Source organism: Chanodichthys erythropterus, chromosome 18 (assembly GCF_024489055.1).
Source record: "Chanodichthys erythropterus isolate Z2021 chromosome 18, ASM2448905v1, whole genome shotgun sequence".
In the NCBI taxonomy this organism is placed as follows: Eukaryota; Metazoa; Chordata; class Actinopteri; order Cypriniformes; family Xenocyprididae; genus Chanodichthys; species Chanodichthys erythropterus.
In genome coordinates this window covers 29,327,195-29,343,929 of record NC_090238.1, presented here as the reverse complement: position 1 = coordinate 29,343,929, position 16,735 = coordinate 29,327,195, and the positions used below count along the sequence as shown (strand labels likewise).

The 16,735-nt window shown below is 35.7% G+C and overlaps 1 protein-coding gene across 1 annotated transcript in view; it reads left to right on the top strand.

Moving 5' to 3' along the window:
• itpk1b (inositol-tetrakisphosphate 1-kinase b) overlaps positions 1-16,735 on the top strand; it is a 58,558-nt gene that overhangs the window by 33,540 nt on the left and 8,283 nt on the right. The window contains exons 5-6 of the mRNA XM_067368110.1: positions 1,600-1,717; positions 15,473-15,571. Of these exons, the coding sequence (XP_067224211.1) occupies positions 1,600-1,717; positions 15,473-15,571 (217 nt within the window). The remainder of the gene's footprint in view (positions 1-1,599; positions 1,718-15,472; positions 15,572-16,735) is intronic.

Sequence of the window (16,735 nt, the reverse complement as noted above, 5' to 3'; positions counted from 1 at the left end):
ATCCGCAGATCCGACAGAACTGCTGTGAGGCGCATGGCTCAGACGTATTCTGCCGTCAGAACTTGTTGGTTGTTTAAAATATCTGATGGATAAACTCATGCCTTGATTGGACTCGTTTATTTAATAACACGCTGTCATTTGTGATAAAACTTCCCGATGTTATGGACATTTTTGATACGGTCGCTGAATGTGGTTGTGAGTCCTGAAAATGTGCAGAGTAAAAGACGTAATTGATTACGTCGAAATGCTGTTCCAGCCCTATTCATATTATTTATTTCCTACAGTTAAATTTTAAAGTAAAACACTTGACTTCGGTGTTTGGTGCATCCATGACTTCTGAAATAGAATGCCGCAGGGGTAACGTCAAAAACTGGAAGACTAATTTGCCGCTGGTTCCTTCGAGATTTTTCGATGGGGTTTTATAATTGGGTTTTTCCATTTATGAGTTAAATAAAGCTGGTGGTAACCATAACTCGACGATACCTTGACGTTTTGTTCTACAACATAAATTGCACACATTCATACCATAAACGCGAATTTTGTTTATTTTTGGAAATGTAAGTAACTAGATGTGACGGTTTGGGATGTGAGTGTGATATAATGTATAATGTGTAAAATTAGTCTTTAGTCTGGGTTCTGACATCATCCCTGCACCACTCTATTCAAAATTCACCTAATGTAATGTAATGTATTCATCTTTTTTATTATTTGGTGTATGTATTTATTTTTTGCTTAATATTTTTACTGCTTTTTAGGTTTAGTTTTCATCAGTAATAAAATTGCACTAAATACATTTCTACTTCAATTCAGATTCCCATCCTACAACTTTGTTTTTGTTTTGTCGTCTTATGAAATGTCACCTCAGGTACTCACCTCTAAATGAGAACGTAAGAGTGCTGAGCCTCTTAATGTTCTTAAACAAAGCTCCCTCCTAAGACCGTGCTCTCACTAAGCATGCGCTTAATGTATATTACATAGATTTATGTAAGACACAAAATGAACTGAAGTACAGTGTTTGGTTTAAAGCCTCTGAAAAACTTGATTTGTTTGTTTTCTGCTATTGCGTAACCTGTTTTTCCCCATTTAATCGGTGCTCATAGAATGTGTATTAATACATTCATATTTTGAAAGTGATTTGATCTAAGAATCAATACACTGGGATCTGTGAATAAATTTCCCATTGAGGACAGTAAATGAGTGATAGAAATGGGAAACTGCATGACAAAAGAGTGTATTTCAGAACGTATTTCAGTCAAAATTACTCATGATTTGAGAGGTTGAGTGAATGGGGACAGTGAAGAGAGAGAGAGAGAGAGAGAGAGAGAGAGAGAGCGAGTGGTTATGTAAAAGAAACAACCTCGCAGCCTTGCATTCAGTTAGCATGATGTAACAGCAGTGCAACTGGGCTTCATGTGTACATATCTTTGTATGTGTGGCGTGTACATTCATGCATATTGGATGCCTTTTAACAACACCAATAAGAAATGCTTATACTTGAAGGTTACGATTAGTCATGTTATTCACTGCTGTTTTAGCTTCTTACCTTTAAATGTCACCACCACACTTTCATTGTTCTGACCTATTCCACTGGTCTTGCAGGATTATATTGATGCTCACCCAGAGACCATTATTCTTGACCCACTTCCAGCCATCCGAACTCTGCTAGATCGCTGCAGGTCCTACCAGCTGGTGCACAGGATAGAGGCCTGTATGAGAGGTACTGTGATCCAGCGCCCCTTTTCCTCATTTCAGCAATATTCGTGAAAGTGAGTTTATGCAGTTTTCAAGTTTTGCAAATGGTAATATGCCCAACTACATGAAGCCGTCAGTTGGTACTTAAAGGCTTAGTTCAACCAAAAATTAAAATTCTGTCATTAATTACTCATCCTCATGTCATTCCAAACCAACTTCATTCATCTTTAGAGCACAAATGAAGATCTTTTTGATGAAATCTGAGCACTTTCTGACCCTCTGTAGACTGCTTTGACACTTCATAAAGTTCATAAAGAGATCATAAAACTAATCCATATGAATTGAGTGGTTTAGTCCAAATTTTCTGAAGAGACTCGATTGCTTTATATGATGAACAGATTGAATTTAGGCTTTTATTAACATATAAACATTCATCAGCTCACATCAGCTGTGATATTGTCGTGTTCAGTGTAGACAGCTTATATAATAGTCGCTTAGAAATCGCTTCTGGTGTAGACACGGTGTTCTGGGTTTGGAATGAAATGAGAGTGAGTAATTAATGACAGAATTTTCATTTTTGGGTGAATTGTCCCTTTAATTTGTTGGGTTAATCCCAACAACTGTCCCTTTAATTTTTTAGGGTGAACTTGTTAATGTAATGGCCATGTTGAGCTGTGGCGCTCATGTAGGTCAAGCAGGTTTGAGTCCGGTATGCAACATGTTCCATTCCGTTTTAAAAAATAGTTCTCTCAAAATTAAAAATTCTGATTTTACTCACCCTGTTTCTTTTCAAACCATATCACTTTCTTCTGTGGAATAAAAAAGTGAATTTAAAGAAATCTTTTCCATACAGCCGAAGTGAAAGAGGAATGGGGTTGTCAAGGTCCAAAATGACAAAATACACCATAAAAGTATAATAAAAATGGTCTACAGTCCATGCGGTAGTTTTGTGTGACAAACAGGCTGAAATTTGAGTCATTATTCACTGAAAATCCACCTTACAGCACCTAAGTAATCTTTTTAATAATTTATTTATCCAAAATACCCATATTATATTAACTCCTCGTGCACAGAAAGCATTTGGTTCTACCCTGTGCAGACGCGTATATTCGGCTATATTTGTCTTTGTGGGCATCATGTGTGTCCGGGTTCTATTGAACCAGACGTGGCAGATGGTTATGTAACAAAATCATCTGTAAGCCCCCAGTCTGTGTCTCTCCTTTTCTCCTTTTCTTCTTTTGCCCTGATATCAAAGCCTCCCACTCTTTATTTCAAGAAATGTGAAAGACATGTTCAGTTACGCTGCAAACATTTAAATTTAATTAATTACATGATATGTCAATTTAATAAAAGTGATTTATTCACATATATAATTATTTGTTAAAAAAGGCCCCAAATGAAGAATTCAAAAACGCACAAGATGCATTCTTGAATTCTGTCCGCAATTATTATTATTTTTTTTAATATTATGACACATCGTGGCAATTGTCAAGATTAAAGGTAGTTTACCTGCAGGCTCAGAAAAAGCTTTCTCCAATGGTAGGAAAATCCATATAACAGATTAAATCGTAACACGTAAAATTGACAGTTGCAACATTAAACATGCAGTAATGTAAATGTTACATTGGACGCTGTCAGTACTTGTTTGCAGATAACACGACTACCAAATTACACTCTGGCCATCTGTCACCCTCTCAGTTTCTTTCGTCCTCTCACATTCACTGGCAGACACAGCGCCACATCCCTCTCTTTAGCAACCGTAAGCATGTCTGACAGTGGTTACCATAGCAACACAAGTGGCAGCCGCTCTAGATACTCTAAGCATAGCAGCGCTCACACCATATTGGGTAAAATAGTTTTTAGTATTGAATGAGATATTTATAATCAACATTTCTGTCATCTTCAATGCATTTTTTTTTTTTTTTAATAAACGTGTTGAAAAGCATTGGGGGATTTACCTTTTTGTTGACAAAAAAATTAAAATTTGAAAGCAATTTGAAATTAGAGGCAACCACTGAATTTTAATCACGATCCAAACAAAGATGCTACACAAGTAAATTTCAAGATTCAAAGCAAAAACAAAATGGTTTGTCTTTAGCTTTGTGAAACTATGCTGCATAGAACATACCTGCACAGAACAAAAACAGCAGACGAACTGAATGTAAATGCAAATTCACTCTCTGACAGTAGGTGGCGCTTATGGAAAAGCAATATAGCTTTTTTTTGGTTATCGCTGTACACAAAGCAGCGCTGCGCTTATAAACAATTATATGGAGGTGTAAGGAAAAGAAAATGGCATCTGAACTTTTCTGCAGGCAGTCAGTTCCCTTCAGAGATGCATATAATCCCCCACTCCAAATTCAATACAGTATTTTCTCTGCTGTTGCGTTTGTGCTCTCCTCTCCTCTTTGCATCCGCATTCAGTGTCATGTCCCTTCTCTGGCCTGTGTTAACGTCGTGTTTACAGACTTAGTAATATGTGCAAACAAATATCATTTTGGGAAATGATTACAGTGCAGTTTGTATGCAAGTCCTGAACAGAAATCAGCCAAAATAAAACAAAAAACTTTCCGGTTGCTGATTTTGTTTGGAGCAAAAGCTGGCCGGTTCCAATTGATGGCCGTTCGACTGGTGCATCTCTTATTATTATTATTATTATTATTATTATTATTATTATTATTATTATTAATAATAATAATAATAATAATAATAATAATAATAATAATAATAATAATAATAATAATAAATTAGATATGCACTGATGTATCGGCTGCCGATTTTAGATCGATTTACAACTATCTACATATCAGCTATAGCATGAAAAAGGCTGATATAACAAACCGTTGGTTTATTAATTAAATGTGTGAAGGCACTGAGCTGTATAATCCAAAATTAATGGCGCGAGAGCCGTGAGGGAACTGCGCAAGGCTGGTGGCGCCTTGAGTCTCTCACGGAGGAGCTCCGAGAGCATAAAAGGAGGAGCGACGACAGTGAAGGACGAGAGAAGACCAGGCCTGGACTTTATTTTATGTTTTATTATGTTTATGTGGCCGGCATTACTTTCCTTTTGTTCTCTGTTTATTTTGGAATTAAAACTTTGTTTGAACGTTTGCCGGTTCCAGCCTTCTGCTTCCCATACTTACGAACTGTGTTACAATCCATAATCTAATATTCTTGCTGTGCTGCTGTCTGCATTTTAATGTAAATAAATCGGCAAAAGACGAAAATATTAATAATAATAATAAAAATCACTCACTACTAAATAACTTTTGTAACATTCATAATAAGGATTAATATGTATAGGGTCCTATGATTTCCACATCTCATAAAACAGACAGAATTGTGGAATCCAGTCATAAAAACGTAATTTACTGTATAACACAGAATGTCACGGAATTTGTCAAAGTTTTGATGAGCAATAAAAAGTAGGTCAGTACGTTTAAATCAAATCGCGATTATAGACTTGTGTCTGTACGGAAGAGGATTAGGGCCAAGCAATAATAAAAAAAATAAAACCATCTTGAGATTAAAGTTGTTAAATTTCGAGAAAACAGTCAAAATAAAATGTTAAGAATAAAGTCATTCAATTACGAGAAAAAACTCGTTAAATTTCGAGAAAAAAGTCGAGATAAAATGTTGAGAATAAAGTCATTAAATTACGAGAACAAATTCGTTAAATTATGAGAAATGTCATTAAATTTCGAGAAAAAAGTCGAGATAAAATGTTGAGAATAAAGTCATTAAATTATGAGAAAAAAATCGTTAAATTACGAGAACAAAATCGTTAAATTACAACTTTTTTATTGTAATTTAATGACTTTATTCTCATAATTTAATGAGTTTATTCTCAACATTTTATCTCGACTTTTTTCTCTAAATTTAATGTTGAGAATAAAGTCATTAAATTATGAGAAAAAAAATCGTTAAATTACGAGAACAAAATCGTTAAATTACAACTTTTTTATTGTAATTTAATGACTTTATTCTCATAATTTAATGAGTTTATTCTCAACATTTTATCTCGACTTTTTTCTCTAAATTTAACGGGTTTTTTTCTCGAAATTTAACAACTTTAATCTTGAGATGGTTTTATTGTTTTATTATTGCTTGGCCCTAATCCTCTTCCGTATGTCTGTGAATATTAAGCCATAAAAAGACTATTTAAACATGAATCCTGCATGTTATGCGTGTCTCTGTGTGAATGAATGGCGCAGACGCGCGGTTTCATTTACCTCGCACACACATTGAAGCACGCGTGATGCTCGCTGTGTTTTTCAGCCTCTGCCACCTCACTACATGAGGACATGAATACATGACCTTCATCTCTAGAGTCACTTTGTGAGCATTTTACAATTTCATTTGAGAAAATCTATCGTCATGTCATAAACGCACAGAAACTCAAAGGTCTTCACTGCAACCCGTTAAAATAAACATTCAGTTTAATTTGAAGTAATTGTGACAGAAATATATTACTGTCGTACAGTAGAATTTAGCTACGTCTCAATGTAATAATAATATATGGATTTAATTTATACAGTGAAGAATATGCAGTGTTATCTATTTTAATGACAAAAGATAAGAGAGCAAGTGACAAATATCTGCATTGGAATCGGCCAGTAATTGATTTGTTAAAATTATTATCGGCTCCATTGGTGCATCCCATTTTTTACTGCTTCAATCGAAAACTGTACTGCACAGTACTATTTGCATATATTACACAGCATACCTCATGCATACAGGTGAGGAGGCTTATCTCATGAGCGGACAGATGGACAGCAGTTCAAGTGAGAGAGTGATGAATTGGAGAGTGTAGTACATGGTGTACTCTACTGTATAGTAAAAGTGTAGTACTGTCTGAAAAAAGCACTGTTTCTTTTCAGTAAGAGGGATGAACTGAGACTGAACATAGAGCTGATGAAATCCTGTTAAATAAAACTGAAGCAGATGAGCGATAGAGGCTGAATGTGCCTCTGAGAGGAGGAAATCTGTGAAGATCCGCCACTGACTCGCTGACATCTGCAGGACAGGAGTCGCGCTACAGATCATGTTCAGCAAATGTTTTTAAGGCGTCTATGCCTGGAAACAGGTATAGAATAATAAAAAAAATGTATGAACTTTTATTTATTTATTTTTTTTTACCTTTTGGTAGCTCACTAGGGGAATAGAGCTATGATCTGTGCTTGTATGTATCAGTTGAAGAATTCCCACCAATGTTCACCAACAGCACACAGGAAGTCGCCCCCACACTGGTGCTGTAATGAATGCTGTTTGTCATCTGAGCACGCACTCATTTCCAGTGTGTTTCTTAATGAGACGCCTAGTGATGTGTTTAGTGCCACATTTTCTGGCTCGACTCTTGTCCATATGACTCATGCACATCCTGAAGAGCTTCACCTAAGCATTGTCATGCTGTCTTACATTCTGTCCATGGAGACAAAGCAGGACACCATTTGTTTGTGCAGGAGATAAGAGTGTTTCAGACTTTATAAGGCAAAGGTTCGCACCTTTTATTTCATCCGTAGCTAGATCCACTTCTATGGTATTGTTTAACTATTCCTTTTATTAGCAGAATTCAAACCTGATCAAATAAAACAACTCAAATGGATTGCAAGGTTACATTTTTTTGTCTGTCTCTGCACTTTTCCATGCTACTTTTGGGAAAATTTGTTCTGTCATCTCAGAGATTCAGTTGAACTTTTTTTTTTTTTACAGATTAGGCAGTATGTCAGATTTTACAAAACCACCATTGTGTTTGCTGTAAGAAAGGGATGAATGGATGGAGGACGAGTCTCATATGATATTAGGCTTGCCATCTGTGCTGTCCGGCATGACCAGAGCCAAAACTCCATAGCGATGCTTTATAAACGTATTCTAAATATTCCATAAACGTCTCATAAACTTCTTGGCTGGCTCCGGCAGGTCTGCAGAGAGTTTGAAGTGTTTAGACAGAGCGGAGATTGATCCTGGACCCTCGCTGAGCCAGAAACGGGAACATTGCTAAGCATTTGTACCTGCTAAAGAGGATCTCATTACTCTTCCCCTTTTATTTACGGAACATCTCTTGGTTAATTTAAATGGAATCTCTATTTCTAATAATATGTCATGTATTAACAGCCATAAACTGCTTAATATCTCTGTATTGAAGTCTTGTACAAAAAACGCTTCTAGAGCTTTGCCTGTGATGTGTTGTCGATTGCCACAGAAAATAATCCCAACTTGTTCCTCAGTTTGGAAAATCAAATAATAATAATAATAATGATAATAATGATAATAATGATAATGATGATAATGATGATAAAAATAAAAAAGAAGGAAATAAAGCACAATGCAAGTTAATAAGACAAGTGTTCCTGAAGGTTTAAAAGCAGAAATATGTAGCTCTACTTTCTCTGCATTTACATGAAATATCCAGGAAGAACATTTTATTGTTTGACATTATCTGTAAATCATCTAACTTGTTTTTTTTTTTTTTGTTTTTTTATCGATTATTTGTATTAGTTAAGTATTTAGGTTATGATTTTCTAACATGATTCCTGTGGGTGAGGTTTCCTTCATGTAAATAATAATTGTGGGTAGTTGTGTAATGTCCTCATTTGGCATCCTTGAGTGAAAGTTATAGAGTTTACTTAAAGCTGCAGTCCGTAACTTTTTTTGGTTAAAAATTATCCAAAATCAATTTTTGAGCAAGTACATAACCAGCCAGTGTTCAAAACTATCTCATTATCTTAGCTCAGTTGCTAATGGTAAGCTTTTAATAATGTTTTATAATAAGAGCGACATGGTGGATTTCCGCGGGAAATTCAAGCATGCAGCAGTTCGTCTGTGCGTCATTACGTCACGTCCGTAAACAAAGGAAGGAGTCCCGTCCAGGCTAGTCAGTTTTATCACACGAGGACGCTGCTGGTAGCGGATCATTTATAGCCTTTTTTCACAGCAGCTGAAATAATTAAACTTATCATTTTGATGGCGGATTGTAATCCAGAAAGGTCCAAATGACAATCATCAGTGACAATTCGGTTGTTAAGTCTGACGTCACGAGGCAGCTCTTCCGGGTCCTAACGCTCTATCTCATACCACAAGAAAACAACAAATGGTGCTAATATACACACACGATGTGGTGTAATACTACAAAAAAAATATAATCATAACCTTTATCTCCATACCAAAATTCCAGATGGCCAGACAATGATTCATCTTTTATAAATCGTTAAAATATTAATGTCTGTGATGCTGTGAGCACGGAGACTGTTGTGTAGACTGTAAGTATTTAAGATGTTTAATTTTTAAAATGATTGATGTTTAATATGAATAAATAGCGCTCATAAACAGCCATCGATGGCATTCTCAAGTGAAATGATTAGAGGCTTGGACCCGGAAACGGCGTTCCTTACGTCATGACTTAACAAGCGGATTGAAGATTAACCCATAGTCAAAAGCAAAAGACTTCGGACTGTGGAGTGGCTACAGAAATTGAAATCTACAGGTAACTCTAATATAGACTAAATACCATAGACTGTAAAAAAAAGATGGACGACGCGACGCCGCTTCCTTCCATTGTATTGAACTGAAGCCAAAATGGGCAGACGAATGGGCGCTGACACGTTACGCAATACGTCAAAAAAAAAAAGGTTGGGGCATGCGCAGAAGGAATCGTCAGTTGAGCCGGAGGCGGAGTCGCGATATCAAACTTCCGCCCAGACGACTGCGTCATCATTCATGTATTTTAAATAGACTATAAAAAATTATACACAATTTAAAAGTCTACCTATAAAATAATAGGCTATTCTGTTTCTAGAGCAATAATATTTTTGAAACAGCAAATTTAGTAGATAAAATCAATATAATATGCCACTAGAAACAACTCTAAATCGTCAGAAATGGTCCTGCCATTTTAAATCAAGTTCAACTAACATTACAGGAGATCGATTGCTGTAATTAGAGTAAGCTATCATTAGTTTTGTCCTGCTAATTATTATTTTATACCCATAAAAATAATAAGTAACTGCCAGATAACGATCACCTGCTTTTTCCCGACATGGTTAACATTAGGTGTGTTATCTTAACTAATAACATTTATTAATTATCTTATAACGGCCACATTTGATGTTACAGAAAAAAAGTTCAGTGATCCGTCAGATCCTGTAGGTCGGTTAGTACAGTTTACTGCTGAACAACTCATTTTGTTGGTGTTAAATAACAAAGAAATCGAAAATTAACAGTTAGTTAACACCGTCAATCTCCCCTCGAAGCTCCGACAGTCCTCAGACAAGCTGTCAATCAAGTTCGAGTCATGACGACGTGCCCCGTTTTTAAGCATCAAATTGCTAGCTAAAATCTAAATCATCACAAAAACGAACAATTGAATATATATCAGTGTGATAACAACTACCTTAAATGACCAAAACCATCTTTCAGAAAGTTTTATTTGAAGCAGAATTTATTTTTAAGTTTTCACTGAAGTCTCATTCGACTGCATTGAGAGGGCGGGGTTTATGACCTGTACTGCATCCAGCCTCCAGGGGGCGATCAAAGAGCCCGTGGCTTCACTTTTCAGAACGTATGAGACACACCCGCTAAATACACATAGTCACGCAATGCTGATGTTGTTAACAATAAAAATTTGAGAAAAATATAACAGTAATAACAATTTGCACGGTTTGGCATGATCCGAGCTAAGCGATCGTAAGATTTAATCATCATTGGCAGCACAATTTATTGTTGGCCTAATGCTTTTTTCCTCAGTTGGTCAGAACAAAAGTGGCAGACATGTTACTTACTTGTTCAGATAATATTTTCCAGTGAAAATTCTTATATTGGTCATACTTTCAAGACCTAGAATCTGTGATTCTGAAATGCAGTATCCACACCGGTGCGGTGACTGACAGCAAACATTAGATTCAGCCGCGCTGACGAGCTGTGCCGAGTCACAACGCATGTACAGATAACTGTTCTGCATATGACTGCAATTGCAGGTTTCAAACATAGATGGCGACAAAGAGGAAAAATCGTGGACTGCAGCTTTAATATACATGTTCGTGGTATTGACGAAATGGCGACAAACATTAAAAGAACATAATTATTCCATTGCTTAAACCTTGCCCCATAAGCTTCTATTGTATGTGCATTACTGCATTGGTTTCAGTTTCTTTTAAACAATCTGAGGTTCTGTTTACTCCTGGCAAAGGGATAGTTCACCCAAAAATGAAAATTCTGCCATCATTTACTCACCCTCAAGCTGTTCCAAACCTGTATGAATTTCCTTCTTCTGCTGAACACAAAAGAAGACATTTTGAAGAATGTTAGTACTATAGAAGTCAATGGGGTCCCATCAACTGTTTGGTTACCGACATTCTTCAAAATATCTAAACTTTTGTGTTCAGCAGAAGAAAGAAATTCATACAAGTTTGGAAAAACTTAAGGGTGAGTAAATGATAACAAAATGTTCATTTTGAGCTTGTTCACTTTTGAACACTTCTAGAGATAGCCGAAAACGCATTCGGCCGGATTGCTTTCGTAGTGGTCGAATGCATTCAAACAACCACAAAAGACCACCTTTTCTCGCCTACTAACCTAATGCCGTAAACATTATGGGAAGTGCGCTAGCCAGACGGGATTTAAATTTTCTCGACTGAAGACCTAAGTTTGATTTGAAGATGAAAAATGTACTAAGCACAATGTTCTTTAACCATTCCTGATTCCTGATTCTTGAGGCTATCAGAGCGGAAACGAAAGCTGATGCTCTCCATCGTTTCATATGTAAACTGCGCAAGCTTATTTTGTCCATTAAATCGAAAGATCTGAAAAGGCCCATATATTTACCTGCCCACAGACCCTTCCCTCGAAGAAATCAGGACAGAAGTAGTCGAAAGTGGACAAAAGAGACAGATTAAAACCCAGGTGTAAACGGGAATGTGTCTCTTACATCTACTTGTGATCCGTTCAACCAAAACTCATCTTAAGACCAGGTGTAACAAGTTGGAAATACTTTCTAACCATACATGTAAGTCTGTGTGCTCATTGTGGTTAAAATGTTTGTAAATGGTAATAGTAGGTTGCTTACACCACAAAACCGCTTGTTGGTCTTAAACAGGAGATTGCCATTGCCCTTTTTTACTGGCTTTCATAAACGCTTATGTAAGCTTCCTCTGGAATAGGAGAACAAAAGTCTAGCAGCTGGATAAATGAACCAGCTATGATAAGAAAACCAGCACTGCTTTCTCCATTTCAACACTACAGGATATTTCGGTAACGATAACATCATTTACCAGTTCAAAAACTAGACAAAACAGGAAGTGAATGAAAAGCTTGCAGTTTTTTTCCTGCATGGGACTTTGACCAATCACTGATGACCTTGTCTTGAACTAACTGTTCTTGTTGAAGTTCCTAGCTTTGAGGAGATTTAAGTTGTTGTTGAGAGTCCTCTTTGCATTGAGTAAAAAAATATGACTGACCCCAAACTTTTTAATGGTAGTGTATTCATATTTTAAAGAAATTAATACTTGTATTCAGCAAGGATACATTAAATTGATCAAAAGTGACAGTAAAGATATTTAAATAAATAAATTCAGTTTGTTTGAGCCTTCTATTCATCAATAAATAATGAAAAAAAATCATGGTTTTACAAAAACATATTAAGGTGCATAACTGTTCAACATTGGTAATAATAGAAATATTTCTGAAGCATCAAATCAGCATATATAATTTCTGAAGGATCATGTAATACTATTGACTGAAGTAATGGCTGCTAAAATGATTTTCCATCACAGAAATAAATTACATTTTAAAATATATTAAAATAAAAAAACAGCTATTTCAAATTGTAATACAATGTCACAATATTAGTGTTTTTAGTGTATTTGATGTTCTCGGTTGAGCAACCCCCTACCGCAACCCATGTCCTGCAAAGCATTTGTCGTTTGCATCTTGTTCCGTGTTCACAACAAGTTTCAATATAAAAGTCTTTGCAACTGAATGACTCCCTCATAAAGAGAATCTTTGCCGCCATCTAGAGGCATAAGGCGTAATTTTTTCCAACGGTAGGAAGGTTTTTAATTATTTTACTTCATGAAAGTTGCAATGTTACATATTTTTTGCCTTCAGTATTTGTATTGTGTAGTAACTGTTTTATAAAAGCAATAAACCCTGTGAAGCCGTGGTTTACAGTGAATTTATAACTGCTATAAATAACAGCCTTGGCTGTTATAAATTCACTGTAAACCACGGCTTCTTGGGGCTTATTGCTTTATTTTACCTGCCAGACTTTTTACATGGAATGCAAGAACAATGCAAATGAAAATAAATTAATAAATAAATAAATTCTATATAAATATAATAGACAATAGAAATATAAAATTTATATTTCAAACACTATTAAATTCAAGTAAACAGTCTGTAATAAAATAAGAACAAATAATCAAACTACAAGCTATAGGATTATTAGGCTGCTGTCACTTTAAGATATAATGCACGGATCCAATATATTGATACTATACACATGTTTTATTTCTCAACTGTTTACCTTCACATAACACATAACCGACAAGGTTTACTAGAATACTCGCCAAGACGGGCACTTTGACATAATTTTGTGAGAAATTGTCCATTCAAGTGCAAGATGTGAAAGAGAGCTTAATTCAGTATTCGCATCCTGTCAGTTGTGAAAGTTATCTCGAATGTTTATATTGGCAAGGCTTAAAACACATGCAAATTATAAACTTTCATGACAACGCAGCTCCGATCCGAGCCCTGCATGTGCTCTGCTCTCTTTCTCGCATGATGATTGCAAGTATGAGAGAAAGTGACAGTGCATAAAGTTCAGCAGGCAATGAAATTATATCTGCTCTAAACTTATATTTTTTGCCTCTAACTCAATTACAGGCTGTAATCGTACAATTTACTAGCCATTGTCTAATAAAAGACATTTTTAGTCACCTAATGTGAAATTTGGTCACACATGCGAGTAATTTACTGCATTGTAGAGGGTTGTAGAGTCTTGAAAAATGAATTGTTGTTGTTCTACTGCTTTAAATATAATTTCGTAATGTGTGCTAAATATTAATCCTGGTGTCATGTTCAGTATTTCCAATATACAACATTGAAAAGCATCTTATCTTCAGTTTTGCTACCTCCACACAGGCGGTTTACCGTGATCCTATCAGAACGCTTTGTGTCATCGGCCTGTTGAGGCTTCACTCTTCAACTAATTTCCTGGCTACACTATTAAAAAGTCCCAAAATGTGCCTTATCTACCTAGATAACAACACTGGCATCCAACTGAAAGCAATTTCTACTGCAGGGAAGCAGATTCATTCACTAAACCTCTAGGCGGTTGCTTACTGGCCCAAGTTAGAAGAACCTATTCTCAAGTTAAGCCCAGTATGCATCTTTGTTTTGATGATTCATCCCCATCCGATAATGTGCCTCCGGTTGGATTTTGCAAACATAGCTACTCATTCACAGCTATTGATGCTTTTGTTCCATCTATCGCTCTGTTTGCTCAACAGAGCAATCCCCAGGACAGTGAGAATACGGTATTTTCAAACAAAGCCTTGAACCCGCGGGTCAAATTGCTGCGATTCTGTTAACTGGCTCCTGCATTATGCAGAGTGAGTCAGAGCTCAATGCCTTGTGTCCATTGTTCTCCATTCGATAAAATAAATAGGGAGCAAAGGCAACCAGAGGGGCTACTGATGACTGAAGACCTTTCACAAGTTGTTTTATAGGAGTCGCTGCCGATAACTTCTACTGTTACTATTATTCCTGTGATGTAAACTCATCTGACTACTCTCACCTAACTAGTCCTGTCTATTCTAAATTTCATGTCTTTAAATTGATTTAGATTTTTTCCTGCTTAAATATCAGTCTCTCTAAACCCGTCCTTTCTGAGATCCTAATCTGCTCTGATTGGTCAGATGAAATATTGTGGTGTTTGTAATGTATAATGTATCATTATTAGGGCCGAGCACCGATATTGTGAGGACCCTATTGTAATTGCTAAGTCAATTATTCTTCTATTCCGAAATGAATCGCATTTTTGAGGGCCTAAACATGCTCAAACTCATGAAACCTGTTTCACTCACTACATTATAACAGTGGAGAAAAGATGTTTGCAAGTTTCTTTTAATGCCAACTTTAAGAAAGAGACAGGTCAGTTTTTATTATTTTTTTATTTTATTTTATTTTATTTTATATTTTATTTTATTTTATTTTTTATTTTATTTTTTATTTTATTTTATTTTATTTTTTTATTTTTTATTTTATTTTATTTTATTTTATTTTATTTTATTTTATTTTATTTTATTTTATTTTATTTTATTTATTTTATTTTATTTTATTTTATTTTATTTTATTTTATTTTATTTTATTTTATTTTATTTTATGCTCTAAATAGTCACAGCTCAGAAGGGTTTTGGGACTGTGTACGTTCCTGTGGTGCCATCAGCCAATCAGTATTATCATGACATCATTTTCCTGCAGCTCCAGAGTGATTACAAGTCACATGGCATTTTATCTCTCACGCGATTGGCTAAAAAAGTTCTATTGGTCCATGAGCAAAGATGCCACATATCAAATCACATACCTTCGCCAGCCAATCAACTACCATTGAGATAAATAAGAGCGCTAATTCTTCGGGTATTACATACTTCCTTGGTTACAGTAGTCATATGACAAACTCCACTTTCACAAACCCTTGCCTTTCCCTTTATAATTCATATAAGATTCAACCAGGTCTTTTCAGCAGGACTCACCTGTCTCTTCCTGTCTTTCGTTCTCTCTGCAGATGTAAGGATCTGTTCTCCTCCATTTATGGTGCTGAACAGTGAGTGTGGCCCAGACACACTGGAGCAGATTGAGCAGCATGGTCTTACATTCCCTTTCAGTAAGTCTCACGATTCTCACCTCTTCCTTTCTGAAACAGGAAGCAATGCTTAACCAAGGCATCTCATTCTATAAATCTCACTCTAAAGATGCGGTTGCATTTACAATTGTTCTACAAATTTTTGGTGTCAAAATCCATTAATTGCAGAAGGAATTGGGAATATTGCTTGAGAAAAGATTCAACGAAAGGTTTCTCCATGCAGATTTCGCAGTGGGTTCATATTGGTTTAGCGAATTTGCCGTGTTGACCAAAATAATTCTGCTTGGGTTGAAAGTCACTTCAGTGTGAGCTGTGCTTCATACATCCCTACACTATTGACAATGGACAAAGGACCTTTTTTGTCCTTGAAATTTCACAGAAATTTTTTAAAAGGTTTAAAATTTTGTTCAAATTTTAGGCCATAAAAAGCTGACATATAATTTTATGTGGTGTTAAATTTGGGGACCGAAAAACAGGAAGCGCAATACGGCCTAATGTGATTAATAAATGTTCTAAGTCAAAATGCAGTGATGTTGCGTATTTACAGCGGGGGTGTCCAACCCTGCTCCTGAAGAGCTACCGTCCTGCAGACTTCAGTTCCAACCCTGCTCCAACAAACCTGTCTGAACACCTTGATTAGCTGGTTCAGGTTTGTTTGATTGCGGTTGGAGCTGAAATCTGCAGGATAGTAACTCTCCAGGAACAGGTTTGGACACCTTTGTTCTACAGGATCGGGTTTCAGAGCAGTTCACAATCAATAATATAGTGTTTGTATATTGTAATATGCTGTAGATGGTTGTAAGAGTGCATATTTTATCTTACTCCTCATTATGAATGAGCAGCTGGTAGTAATGCAGCATTTCAAAATAAGAGTCACGGTGTATTATTATTAAAAGTCCCACATTATGTGTAAAATCTGTTGTTTTTTCTTATTGGAATTTTGGTTAAACAGTAAACTGTATCTGGCATTTAATTTGCCCGGTCATAGGAAGGAATGACTAAAAACACATTTGTTGTTTAACACATTTAATATTTATATTTTAGTAGAATCTGCACAATATCTGCAGTCTTTTTATTGCTTTTATTAAAATAATTATTATTGTATCAGCAAATTCCAGTACTGACCAACCTATAATTTGTATGTATTGATAAATTAATATGTAAATGATTTTAAAAACTGCAGCT